General features: G+C 42.7%; 1 protein-coding gene across 1 annotated transcript in view; it reads right to left on the bottom strand.

Annotated features, from left to right (window-relative positions):
- The window catches only part of LOC109917776 (coiled-coil domain-containing protein 158), a 162,845-nt gene that overhangs the window by 91,990 nt on the left and 56,638 nt on the right, over positions 1-14,217 (bottom strand). The window contains exon 6 of the mRNA XM_048603980.1: positions 7,345-7,421. Coding sequence (XP_048459937.1) covers positions 7,345-7,421 — 77 coding nt within the window. The remainder of the gene's footprint in view (positions 1-7,344; positions 7,422-14,217) is intronic.

The raw sequence follows: 14,217 nt of genomic DNA, 5'->3' as shown, positions 1-14,217 counted from the left end.
GTTAATCTGATCCAATCAGGGAGTCCTGGTTGACAGATATAAACAGGAGTCTCAGAAGCTCTGTTCACTCTGAGAGCTGGCTCTAAGAAAGCCAGGCCAGTGTCAAGTACTATGGACGTGTAAATAAAGGGTGACTTGGTAACGGGATACCGGCCTCTGTGGAGTTATTTCAAGGAGGGCTACAGGACCCCATGAAATGTTCTTGGCAAACAGGTGTTTTATACATATATAAAGAGCAAGAGAATAGCCAGGGAAAGTGTAGATCCACTCAAAGACAAAGGAGGGAATTTATGCATGGACCCAGAGAAAGTGGGTGAGAACCTTAACGAATACTTTGCATTGGTATTCACAAAGGAGAAAGACATGGTGGATTGAGAGTCTTGGGAGCTGCATGTTGATATTTTAGGGCATGTCAATATAAAAAGGGGGGATAGAATCCCTACAGCATGGCAGCAAGTGATTTGGCCTGAGACCATATCAACCCTCTAAACAGCATCCCACCCGGATCCACCCTACCTCTGTATTTCCCATGGCCAAGCCACCTAACCTGCACATCTTTAGACTTTGGGAGGAAACTGGAGGAAATCCATGCAGTCTTGGGGATAATGCACAAACTCCGCACAGACAGTTGGCTGAGGGTAGAATTGAAACTAGGTCCCTGGTACTGTGTGGCAGCAGTGCTATCCACTGAGCTACCATGTCACCCATTAAGGTAAGGAGTGTTTTGAAAATCTTTAAGGTAGACAAGTTGCTGGGGTCTTATACGACATCTTTATATCCTTTTTAGTTATTGGAGAGGTCCCTGAGGACCAAAAATGAGCTAAAATTGTTCCTTTGTTTAAGAATGGTAATAGGGATAATCCAGGAAACTACAGGCTGGTGAGCCTTATGTCAGTGGTAGGGAAATTATTGGAGAAGATTCTTAGGGATAAGATTTACTTGAATTTGGAAAAATATGCACTTACTTTAGGCAGCATGGCTTTGTACGGGGAAGGTCATGCATCACAAACTTGATTGAAATTTTTGAGGAAGTGCCAAAGATGATTAAGGGCAAGTTGGTTAATGTTGTCAACATGGACTTTAGCAAGGCCTTTGACAAGATCTCTCAAGCCTGGCTGATATATAAAGTGACATTATGTGGGATCCACGGTGAACTGGTAAGATGGATACAGAACCGGCTTTGTCATAGAAGACAGAGACCAGAGATAGAAGGGTGTTTTTCTACTGGGCACCTGTGACCAGTAGTGTTCTGCAGGGACCCCTGTTGCTTGTAATATATAGATATATAAATTATTTTACGGAGAATGAAGGCGGGCTGATTAATAGTTTTGCAGATGATATAACATTGGAGGAACTGCAGACAGTGAGGAGGATTGCCAGAGGTTAAAGGAAGATAAAGGTAACTAGGGACTTGGGTGGAGAATTGGCAGGTAGACCTTAATCTATACAAATGCAAGGTGATGCATTTTGGAAGACCTAATACAGGGGGGAAATACACAGTCAATGGCAGAACCCTTAGCAGCATCAAGATACACAGGGATCTAAGCATACAGGTCCTCAGTTCCCCAAAGATGGCAACACAAGTGGATAAGGTTGTAAAGAGGGCATATGGCATGCTTTCCTTCATCAGTCAAGGCATTGAGTATAAAAATTGGTAAGTCATGTTGCAACTGTACAGAGGTTTAGTTAGGCTACATTTCGAGTTCTGGTCACCACACAGGCTGCGGAGACTTTGAACAAGGCACAGAAAAGGTTAACCAGGATGTTGCCTGGTTTGGAGGGCATTAGCTATGAGGAGACATTAGTCAAACTTGGTTTGTTTTTGCTTGAACATTGAAGGATGAGGGGGTGACTTGGTAGAAGTTTACAAAATTATGAGAGGCATGGATAGAAAAGAAAGTCGGAGTATTTTTTCCAGGGGAGAAATATCAATTGCTCGGGGAAATAGGTTTAAGTTGAAAGGGGAAAGTTTAAAGGAAATATGAGAGGCAGGAATTTTTTTTCACGGAGGGTGGTAAGTGTTTGGAATACACTGCCAGAGGAGGTGGTTGAGGCAGATACAATAGCAACGTTCAAGAGGCATGTTGGTAGATATATGAATTGTCAGGGATACGGGCTGCATAGAGGCAAGAGGTTTTTAAGTTTAGAAAGGCATCATGTATCAATGCAGTCTTGGTTAGTCAAACAGCCTGTTGCTGTGCTGTACTCTTCTTTGTTCATTACAAATTCAACTTATACAGAAACGTTGCTGATGTAAGGAAGGGTGCATTCTTTACATCACGTTACTGCAGGAATACAGATTCTTAAATCACAAGATCAGAAAGAAAGAATTTGGAGTATTTTCAGTATGCTTGGCATTAGTTTGGGGAAAATGCTGTAAATCTACTACTTTTCTTCTCCAGGTAGCATCCTGAATTATTAAAGATTTGGTGAATCACAGCTTATGCTGTAATTTTACCGCAAGGCAGGGTGAGGATGGAGGCCTCAAGTCTAACTCAGACAGAACGGGAATTAAAACCTATAATCTTCATGCCATTCTGAATACATGGGCCATTTAGATAATATTCTGATCTTGCATTCTCACACACTGTCTCTACACAAGCGCGCGTGTGCACACGCGCGCGCGCACACACACACACGCAAAGATATACAAATGAAAACTGTGACAAATTAATTTATGTTTTTTGAAATAGTGAAATGGACTCAGTAGCTGTGGTATACTTGGGTTTTCAAAGGACTCCTTCAGAAATGCTGTACTTCCCTTCTGTCTGTTCCTTTGTAGTGCATCCTGTTAGAGGAAGGCAAACGATGATACCTTTTCAGAGCAGTCAGTCACTGTATTTTGAAATTTAAAGGTCCTGGCAGCCACTTTAAGAGATGCCATCAAAGGGTATGCATGTAAGGCAAGTGTGATTTTAGGGTTCTGGGAAGGCACAATGCCAGATGGGGATGTCGTCTTGTACCAGCTCGGTTGGGAAAAGTGAAAGGGTGAAGGGTAGCAAGGACAGGTAAGTGATTAAGGTAGGTTGGAACAATTGGGTCCAGTGGAGGATAGATTAAGGGTTGGGTGCTTTGGATTAGTGTGTGTGTGTGTGTGTCTGGGAGGGTGGCATTGTTGGGTGTGTATGAGGTAAGTATGGACTTCTTTAATAGTTACTCAGGAGCTAGACTAAGTATTTAATAGCCCAACCTTTGCTGAGTAACAACTTCACTTACTTTGATTGGAACCATACAAAATTTCAGATATTTAAGAAGATTTTCAGAGGGTTCCAGGTGTAGAGGAATTTCCAAGAGCAAAGTTTCCTGAGCAATTCCTTCAGAGTCTGCTACAATAGGGATTCCACAGGGTCTGTGTGCACAACTCCCATCTACACTGGCATTATGACTATCCGGCCAGCAGAAAATCTGCCCTATTTGTCTAAGTTTGTGGGTGATACAATGCTAGCTGAGAAAGTAAGCTATGAGGACACAAAGAGGGAGCAAAGAGAGTGTGGACAAGAGCAACAAGGAGGCAGATGAAATATAACGTGTGAAAGTGCAAGTTCGTTCACTCTGGTAAGAATAGAAAAGCAAAAATTATTTCTTAAAAGGTATAAACATTTTAAATACTAATCAGCAGGGAGACTTGTCTGTACTCATACAGGAGGGTAGTAAATTAGTATGTAGGTAAGCAAGCAATTAGGAAAGTGATTGGCATGTTGGCCTTTATCCAAAAAATATTGGAGTAAAGAGCAAGAACAAAGAAATCTTCAATTCACACAACATTCTGACTTGGAATTATATTGTCATTCATGTATTGTCACTGGATCACTGGATCAAAACACTGGAACTCCCTCCCTAACCTCATTCTGGGTGTACCAACATCACTCAGACTACAGTAGTTTAAGAAGCCACTTTCACCAGGTCAATAAATCATGATTTTGCCTGCACTGACCATGCAGTGGATGGCATCAGATGGAGTCTGATGTCAGCAGCCAGGTCCCTTGATTCTGACGACAGCACTGATAAAACCTGTAGAACTTTGTCCACATTACAGTTGAAGCTCACACACCAGCCAGCAGACGCTCCATGGAGATGCCCACCACTTCCATGTTGCAAATTATCGGTTCCAAACACTGTGGAATGCCCTGAATCAAATTAGAGCAGGCCCCCTCCACACTCATTGACAGGAGGCTCTCTGGCAGATTTACCAATGCTGCAAGAATCTCATTGAATATGTTGATCAATGTTTTCTACAGTCTGCCCCAAGGAGGTCCTCCTTCAAGATCTCTGCAGCAGAATTGGTGTGATGCTCTGTCCTCTAAAAAGTCTAAAGCTGGAAGTGACTGCAGCCTATTTAGTCTTGTGACTCATCAGATGTAGAATCTGATTCTAACCTAGACTCTAAAGTACATGTCCTGCCAGAACCTGAGTTGGAAGCTGCAAGTATTACATCGAGTGAGGCCACAGCTTGGGTGGCATGGTGGCTCAGTGGTTAGCACTGCTGCCTCACAGCACCAGGGACCTGGGTTCAATGCCAGCCATGGATGACTGTTGGTATGGAGTTTGCGCATTCTCCCTGGTTCTGCCGGGTGCTCCAGTTTCGTCCTGCAGATTAGGTGGATTGGCCATGCTAAATTGCCCGCAGTGTCCAGGGGTGTGTAAATTAGGTGAATTAGCCATGGGAAATGCAAGGTTACAGGAGAATGGGTTTGGGTGGGATGCTCTGCAGAGGGATGGTGTGGACTTGTTGGGCAAATTGACCTGTTTCCATACTGTAGGGATTCTATGACTCTTTTTCAGGCTATCTTCCTCCACTTTCATCTCAACCCGCTTCTGGAGGGTCTTAGCAGCTTGTAGTTCCACATTATCCGAATGCACTATTACATAATGGATGAAATCAAAGTTTTCATTGTCACTCCAAACGTAATTGCTGTTTCATGGCACCTTTCACGATAAGGGTTAGTAGTTAATGAAAAAAAATTTTCTAGTGTTGGAAGTGTGGTATATTGAGCAGTGGGTGAGGTGTACATTGTAGTCTGTGAGAAATGTGGGCTGGATTTTATGGGGCATCATTTTCCCTGACACCCTTGAGCAAAAAGTTGTTTGTCAGCCCACCCATCTGAAACCTGCTACAGTGATGTCACATTGGGAGCAGCTAAAATTGTTTCACAGAGGAACTGAAGGTAGGCCTGCCCCAGAGAGCTCCCCACCAATCTCCTTTCTACCAGCTGGTGAGAGGTTTCCTCCGACAGGATGTTTTATGTGATGCAGTAATACTTATGTACTGTCCCATAACATAAAACTGGGCATGGATACCATGGTATTGAAAAATCCAACAGATATTTATTTTCTGAAGAAGGGTCTAAACCCAAAACGTCAGCTTTCTTGCTCCTCTGATGCTGCTTGGCCTGCTGTGTTCATCCAGCTCCACACCTTGTTATCTCAGATATTTATTACAATTAACTTTTGCATACAAACAATCATTTCTGAGGCAGAAAAGTATCTGTGTTAATATTAAGCTGTTAAATTAAACAGAGGAGCATGCTTCAAGTGATATAAGATGGAGTACGAGATCTTTGTACCCTCAGGTCACATGCTATGATACAGTGATGATATCATGAACATGTCTCTTAAAAGAATAATGACATAATGATCATGAGACATAACATGGCTGACACACCCCAGTGATGGAGGGGGTGGAGCAGCAGGGGGAGAGCATTAAACTTGCCCTACGATTTTGTGGGAGCAGGAGGTTAATAGGCACAGGACTCCACAAGAGTTATTTACCACTTACCCCCACCCTACCCATTGCGAGCTCCACAAAAATCCTCATGCTAAAAGCTGTTGACCTATTGCCTTGCCTCTGCTTTCTCTTGCTCTACATAATATAGTATTGGAGTAGAATGAGGCCCTTAACCCATTACTAATTCATCAGTCAGGGTTAATGGACTCAATAGGCCGAAGGGAACCAGAGAAGGCTGTCTAACGCTTATTCCATAATATGGGAGACAGATCAGGAGAACACAGGATAGCAACTGGAGGCCACTTACCTCATTTTGAACACAGTCCAACCCTACGATCTTTAAAAGCTTCTACAGGGGGCTGTAAATTCCAGTTGACAGTGGAATGGAGCATTCACGCATCTTGGCCACCCAAGAGTGGCAGGTAATCTTCATCTGCCATGGTCATGTCATCATTTTCTGGACACTGACAGCCCTCGGTACCTGAACCCATTCTCTTCCCATGTCAGTCGGCCAGGCTTCTTTCCCCACCAATCTCCACTCTCCTTAGCTGCCAGTAACAGGAGCTCTGTTCCTAACTCCTGAAATAGCACATTCAGGATGACATGGGTGATTCTTGGTGTCCCTTTTCTGTTGCTTCAATATGGCTTTGTGAGTGGCCAGAACAATTACCAGCGCTCTGTCGTGTTTGACAGTCCACCGCAACATCCTTCTTATTGAAGAAGAGTCGTCGTATTGGGCTCAAAACATTAACTCTGTTTCTCTCCTCACAGATGATGCCAGACCTGCTGAGTTCTGTTTTTATTCTTTTTATAGGGACTGCACCTTAAGAAGATACTGCCTGGCACACAAACTTTCTACTGAATGTTACTCGAATAGAAGTTGTAGAGCATCATTGTACTTAAATGCAGCTTCGAAGAGGGCATGCCCCGTCATGAAAATAAGGTAAGTAGATTAATCTTCTGATTCACTTATCCTGTTCCTAACAGATGCAGACAAGTTATGAATTGTGGTTCATGCGAGTGCTTCTTTTGTGGGGTCCTGTGCCTATGAACTGCACTAAATATTCCAATGAACTGAGTACATAGTGAACGCATGAAATTAAAGCTGTATACTGAATCTCAGTCATTACATTCCTTTATCATTAGTAGAATCATTGTATATAATAAGGAAGTAATACTAAAGAGAAGTTGGAACTTTTTAACCATTGTTAATATACACTTGTTATAATGGAGCAGCACATCAGTATTCCAATGCACTATATATGATTGCATCTGAGGTTTCCAACCTGTATTATAGGGAAAAATGCTTAACCAAGGTTAGTCTATTCCCCAAAGAAAGAAAGAGGGAGTGTTTAAAAAAGTGACTCAGTTAATGCCCAGTTAAACAGAAAAATGTGTACAATTTGGGAGAACAATACTACTTCAGCATCGTATGAGGAACTTAAAAAGGGAAAATAGATAAAATTTGTGGTTTTAAAATATACAAATATTTGCATTCACAATGTAAACTGTATGGAGAAGTTTCAAACAGCAATTGTGTTTGAACTCAATTTCTCCCCATTCAGGAAACCAAGATAACAATACAGTTTAATTCATAGGACACCATTAAATAGAATTACCGGTCTTCTTGTTGCTTAAGCAAAGCTTCAGTTTGGTTTTGCGATTCAGTTTTCAGGTTTTCCAGCTGTTCTTCCATCTAAACCCAAATAACATATTTCAAGATGTTATTCTTGCAAATCTAATTCCACTAAAAAACAGAAAATAGTGAAGCAATTTTGAACTGTTTCTCAGTGATAATAATCTTTAGTAAATGTAGAAATATAATGTTTTATAGAAAGTTGGAATATTTATGATTATTAAATCTGGATATGAAAAACGTCATTTCCCTTCTGTAACTGTCCTTGCTCATCCATCACTCCATAATTCTGATTTTGTTCATTTTCTACTCTCTCTGGCTCTTAGACTTTCTTTCTGCTGTCTCTACTTTGATCCCTTGTCCACATTTTTGTCCTTGTCCATTTGCTTTTATAGATTTCTCACTCTCTCTGAGCTTCTACTTCATTTTAATCCTTTACACTTTCTCTAACCTTCAGTTTTAAAATAAATGTATGATTTATACACATTAAACACTGTATTTATCAAGGTGCAAAAATAGATGCTGGGAGAGAGATCACTCCCTGTTCTTTGTATTATCAACAATACTTCCAAATTCAATATCTGATGTGCATGGACTGAATTGCAATCATGTACAAATGTACTTCCTGGACTGTCATAATCATGCAACCACTACCATGAGGTCCACACACAATGAAGGTAGCCATTTCATAGGCCCTTCAGTGTAGACCAGACAGCTGCCTCGTGGGCACAGAACACAGTACCAAAAACGTAGTTGAGTGTTGAAGAGCTCTAAAAAGATAGAGCTACTGACAGGAATGTTCACAACTAGGAAAGTTGCTACACACCAGCTGAAAGAAACTGGAAAAAAACAAAGAACGAGGTCACAGCTGAAACACTGGATAAGGACAATGGTTGAAACTTCTCTCCTAGCTCCAGTCAAAATGAAAGGTGAAATTAATCAAAACTGACAGCTGTTCCATACACCGTGGCTAAACTGCAAAATAGTGACAAATCTGTTTAACAAGCCAGAGCAGCTAAGAGTAGCTACACTCCTCTCACTGTTCAGAAGAGACTGTTTCTTTCAAAGTGTATTCCATGCTAAATTTCTCTGAAAAACATAAGAAACAAACTGCAGGAATTTTGATTGTCTTGAAAGCATACTTTTACTTTGAATCCTAAGTGAGCATAATTTATGAACGGTACATGTTCAATATTAAAGCCCAGGCGAAAAGAAAACAGCCAATTGAGCAATGTGTGACTTACTCAGCTCAGCCAACAGAACACTTTGTGAAACAGAAAGACAATCTAAGACAGGATTATATTAGAATCAGACAATCATAGAATCCCTACAGTGTGGAAGCAGGCCATTTGGCCCATCAGGTCAACATTGACCATCTGAAGAATATCCCACCCAGACCCACCCCCCTACCCTATCCCTGTAGGTCGGCATTTCCCATGGCTAATCCACCTAACCTGCACGTCTCTGGACTGTGGGAGGAAACTGGGGCACCCAGAAAAAAACTCACGCAGACACATGCAAACTCCACACAGACAGTCACCTGAGGGTGGAATTGCACCAGGGTCCCTGGCACTGTGAAGCAGCAGTGCTACCACTGAGCCACCATGCCCTGTTAGCCATATTAGTTATAAAAAATCCTACAGTGAGATCACGTTTCATGAGAGAAGAGAAACTAACTCTCAGGAAAGCAATTGACACGTGCAGAAGTACTGAGATTGTAAGCTAGCAGCTACAGCATATTCATGCTAGAACAGACCAGGCCTTGGAATATGCGGATAGACAGTCCAGGCCCAAAGGGCTGAACTATCATTGACAAAGAGCAGGAAGTAATACAGTGGAGGATATCCATAAAGGAGAAGGCAGCATCTCCAATTAGGGGAATGCAGTGTTCTCACTGTAAGAAGTGGAATTATTTTGCAAACAACTGTATAGCAAGAAGAAGCATAAATGGCTGTTGGGGAGCTAGCAGCTGAAGATTCTGATTAATCGCTGTATACCATACCACAGGTTGTTTCATATGGATTGATAAGTTATAAAATTGTTTCTGGCTGTTGGAATGATGACTACAGAAGATGATGATCAGGTCAACATAAAGAATCAGGCAGACACTGGCATGACATAAAACATCATTACTGTCACAAACTTATGTAAAGCATATTAATCCAAAATTGAAGCCCTTGAAATAAGGTGGAGGTTTTGTGATGGCACCATACATATACTGAGAAGACAGATTACAAGTCCCATGCAGTGGCATAAACAAAGCTCTACAGTTCTGGATCATAGTAATCAAGCAAATGCCACTCTCTCAGCCAAAATAAGTCTAACGCTTGGATTGGTTATCCTCACATGCCAAAATAAAGAAAAAAAGTGTTTACAGCACACTAAACCATTAACTGTGTAACAGATCCTGGAGGAGTACAATGATGCATTTACAGGATCAGGAAGTCTTCTGGAGAATATCATTTGAAATAGATAAGAAGGTAAGACTGATTCAGCTTCTCCCAAGATAAGTTCCAGCTGCTCTCAAGGCCAGTCTATAAGACAAGATGACGTGGAGCTGCCGGTGTTGGACTGGGGTGGACAAGGTCAGAAGTCACATGACACCAGGTTATCGTCCAATAGGTTTATTTGAAATCACAAGCTTTGGAGTGCTGCTCCTTCATCAGGTGAAGTGAAGAGAAGCACACAGGCATAGAATTTATAGGCAGAGAGACCAAAAGATCTACAAATGGTGAGAGTGGAGAGTGGACAGATTGAATAACAAGTCTCTGCAGGTGATCAAAAGTGTCAGACAGTGTGAGTAAAGTGTCAACAGCTGAATAGCAAGGGATGACCTATGGCCCGATTAATTAAGGCAGAGGGATAATTACAAAAAATTAAAGGTAAGATAGTGCTGGAGACAAACCAAGTAGCTGGAATAACAGGTATGAGTCACAAGCCAAGGGTCTAACCAAAGTAACAAGAAATCCAAAACTGCACGAACTAATTAAGGTAGAGAGATCATAACAAGTTATCAAGGTGATGGTGTCAAAACAGAACAGTAAGGAAGATTTTACAAATATGGAACAGTATGGTGGGGTTACATGTAGTGCAACATGAACCCAACATCATGGTTGAGGCCATCTTCATTGAGTACAAAACTTAGCTATCAGTTTCTGCTTGGCAATTCTGCGTTGTTGTGTATCTCAAAGGCTGCCTTGGATGACGCTTACCTGAAGATTGGAGGCTGAATTTCCTCAACTGCAGATGTGCTCCCCAACTGGGAGGGAACATTCCTATCTGGCAATTGTTGCGTGGTGTTCATTCATCTGTTGTAGCGGTTGCATGGTCTCACCAATATACCATGCCTCTGGACATTCCTGCCTGCAACGTACGAAGTAGACAACATTGGCCAAGTCACATTAGTACCTGCCGTATATGTGGTGGGAAGTGTTCCATATGTGATGGTAGCGATCATCAGGTCGATGATCTGACATGTCTTGCAGAGATTGCTGTGGCAAGGTTGTGAGGTGTTGTGGTCGCTGTTGTCCTGAATACTGGGTTGTTTGCTGCAAAGGATGGTCTATTTAAGGTTTCATGGATGTCTGAGGGCGAGAAATGGAGGCATAGGGAAGATCTTGGAGAGATGTTTGTCATCATTGATGACATGTTGAAGGCTGTGAAGAACATGGCATAGTTTCTCCGCTGCAGGGAAGTACTGGATGACGAAAGGTACTCTATTGGTCATGTCCTGTGACTGTTTTCTGAGGAGGTCATTGCAGTTTTTTGCTGTAGCACATTGAAACTGGCAACCGATGAGTTGAGCATTGTATCCCATTCTTATAAGGGCATCTTTCAGCATATTCAGGTGTTTGTCGCTTTCCTCCTCATCTGAGCAAGTCCTGTGTGTGCGTAGGGCTTATCCATAGGGATGACTTCTTTAACATGTTTAGGGTGGAAACTAGAGGAGTACAGTATCGTGAGGTTATCCACGGGCTTGTGGTACAGTAGGTACTGAGGTGTCCGTCCTTGATGGAGATGCATGTATCCAAGAAAGAGACTAATTCTGAAGAGTAGTTCATGGTAAGTTTGATGGTGGGATGAAACTTGTTGATATCGTTGTGTAGTCATTTCAGTGATTCCTCGCCATGAGTCCAAAGGAAGAAAATGTCGACCTATCTGGTGTATAGCATTGGTTGGCGGTCCTGTGCAGCAAAGAAGTCTTGCTCAAACTTGTGCATGAAAATGTTGGCATATTGGGGTGTAAATTTGGTCCCCATTGTGGTTCCATGTGTCTGGATGAAGAGCTGGTTGTCGAAGGTGAAGATGTTGTGGTCGAGGACGTAGAATGGCGTCAGGAAATTGGCAGTTGGTGGTATTGAGTACTGAGGCTGTTGCAGCGATGCCATCATCATGGGGACGCTGGAGCGGAGTGCCGAAATGTCCGTTGTGACAAGGCATGTTCCTGGTTCGACTGGTCCATGAGTTTCTGTAAGAAATCTGTAGTGTTGCAACAGAAGCTGGGAGTTCCTCGTACAATGGGTTTCAAGAAGCCCTCGACATAATCAGAGATGTTCTTACACAGGGTCCCAATGCCTGATACAATAGGACGTCCAAATATGTTGGCTTTGTGTATCTTCGGAAGGTAGTAGAATTCTTCTATGCAAGAAGTACATGGGACGAGAAGGTCTGGATCAAAGGTCTTGATCAGTCTGTTGAGTTGACGGGTGTGTTCTTTGGTCGTATTGGCAGGTAGTTGTCTGTAGTGTTCCTGGTTGTTCAGTTGTCGGGTATGCTTCTTGGCAGTAGTCCGTTCTATTCTGTCTGAAGATATCTCCTCCTTTGTCTGGTTTGATGATGATGTTGCAGTTGGTCTTGGGAGCATGGTTGGCATTGCGTTGTGCCTGGGTGACATTCTGTGCTATCTTGTGAGCGCACCTGATGAATCTGGAATTAATGCATCTCCTGACTGCTTGAGCACACATGTCGAGCTACGGCAGCAACCTTCCAGAGGCGTCCAATTCGACTCTTTCTTCTTTGGTGGCTGCACTGTGGATCTCTGTCGATTGTTCTGGTTTGTTCATTGTCTCATTGGGCTCATGCTGACATTTTGGGGTTTGTGGAAGAATTCCAGAGCCTCATTTGCCTCATGAATTCCTCTGTGTCTGCCACGAGACCAATGTAGTCCATTTTGGTAGTGGGGCAGAAATTAAGCCCTTGGCTGAGAATTTCGATTTCATTTGGTTGAAAAATGTGGTCAGACGAGTCTTTTTTAAATTAATTCATGGGAAGAGGCCGTCGCTGACCAGGCAGCATTTATTAACAATCCCTAATTGCCCAGAGGGCAGTCCAGAGTCAACCACATTGCTGTAGGTCCCGAGTCATATGTAGGCCAGACCAGGTAAGGATGGCAGTTTCCTTCCCTAAAGGACACTAGTGAACCCAGATGGGTTTTCCAAACAATCGGCAATAGATAGAAGATTGGCTGTCTGGCAGAAAGCAGAGAGTGGGGTTAAAAAGGTCTTTCTCAGGATGGCTGCCGGTGATAAGTGGTGTTCCAAAAGGCTCAGTGTTGGGACCACAACTTTTCACTTTATACATTAATGATCTAGATGAAGGAACTGAGGGCATTCTGGCCAAGTTTGCAGACAATACAAAGATAGGTAGACGGACAGATAGTATTGAGGAGGTGGGGAGGCTGCAGGAGGATTTGGACAGGTTAGGAGAGTGGGCAAAGAAGTGGCAGATGCAGCATTGCATGGGAAAGTGTGAGGTCATGCACTTTGGTAGAAAGAATAAAAGCACGGACTATTTTCTAAATGGGGAGACAATTCAGAAGTTTGAAGTGCAAAGAGACTTGGGGTTCTAGTCCAGGATTCGCTCAAGGTAAACTTGCAGGTTGAGTCAGTAGTTAGTGAGGCAAATGCATGGAATGGCATTTATTTTGAGAGAACTTGAATATAAAAGCACGGATGTACTACTGAGGCTCTATAAGGCGCTGGTCAGGCCACATTTGGAGTATTGTGCACAGTTTTGGGCCCCATATCTCAGGAAAGACGTACTGGCCCTGGAGTGGGTTCAGAGGAGGTTCACGAGAATGGTCCCAGGAATGAAAAGGTTAATATATGGGGAATGTCTGCGGACTCCGGGTCTGTACTCAATGGAGTTTAGAAGGATGAGGGGGGATCTGATTGCAACTTACAGAATACTGAATGGACTGGACAGAGTGGATGTTGGGAAGATGTTTCCATTGGTAGGAGAGACTAGGACCCGACGGCACAGCCTTAGAGTAAAGGGAAGACCTTTTAGAACGGAGATAAGGGGAAACTTCTTCAGCCAGAGAGTGGTGAATCTATGGAATTCACTGCCACAGAAGGCTGTGGAGGCCAGGTCATTGAGTATATTTAAGACGGAGATAGATAGGTTTTTGATTGTCAAGGGGATCAAGGGTTGGGGGGAAAAGCAGGAGAATGGGGTTGAGAAACTTATCAGCCATAATTGAATGACAAGCAGCTTTGATGGGCTGAATGGCCTAATTTCTGCTCTATGTCTTATGGTCTTATAGTTCATGGTTATCATTAGATTCTTAGTAACAGATATTTTATTGAATTCAAATTCCCCATAATGTTATCTGGGTCTCAGGATTAACAGTCTAGCCATAATACCAGTAGGCCATTGCCTCCCCTTCATAGATTGATGATAGTTGACAATAGATTTCCCTGTGGTGGTACCAGTTTCAACCATGATACCTGGGGAGGCTTGGGCACTGCTGGTGGTGACGCCAAGTTTCTCCAACTTTCTCTTGGGATCATGTCGCATGACATGTAACCCTACCATACTGTTCCATATTTGTAAAATCTTCCTTACTATTCTGTTT

Source organism: Rhincodon typus, chromosome 1, assembly GCF_021869965.1.
Source record: "Rhincodon typus isolate 14 chromosome 1, sRhiTyp1.1, whole genome shotgun sequence".
NCBI lineage: Eukaryota > Metazoa > Chordata > Chondrichthyes > Orectolobiformes > Rhincodontidae > Rhincodon > Rhincodon typus.
The sequence above is the reverse complement of the archived record's forward strand: the minus strand, read 5'-3'. Positions and strand labels throughout refer to the sequence as shown.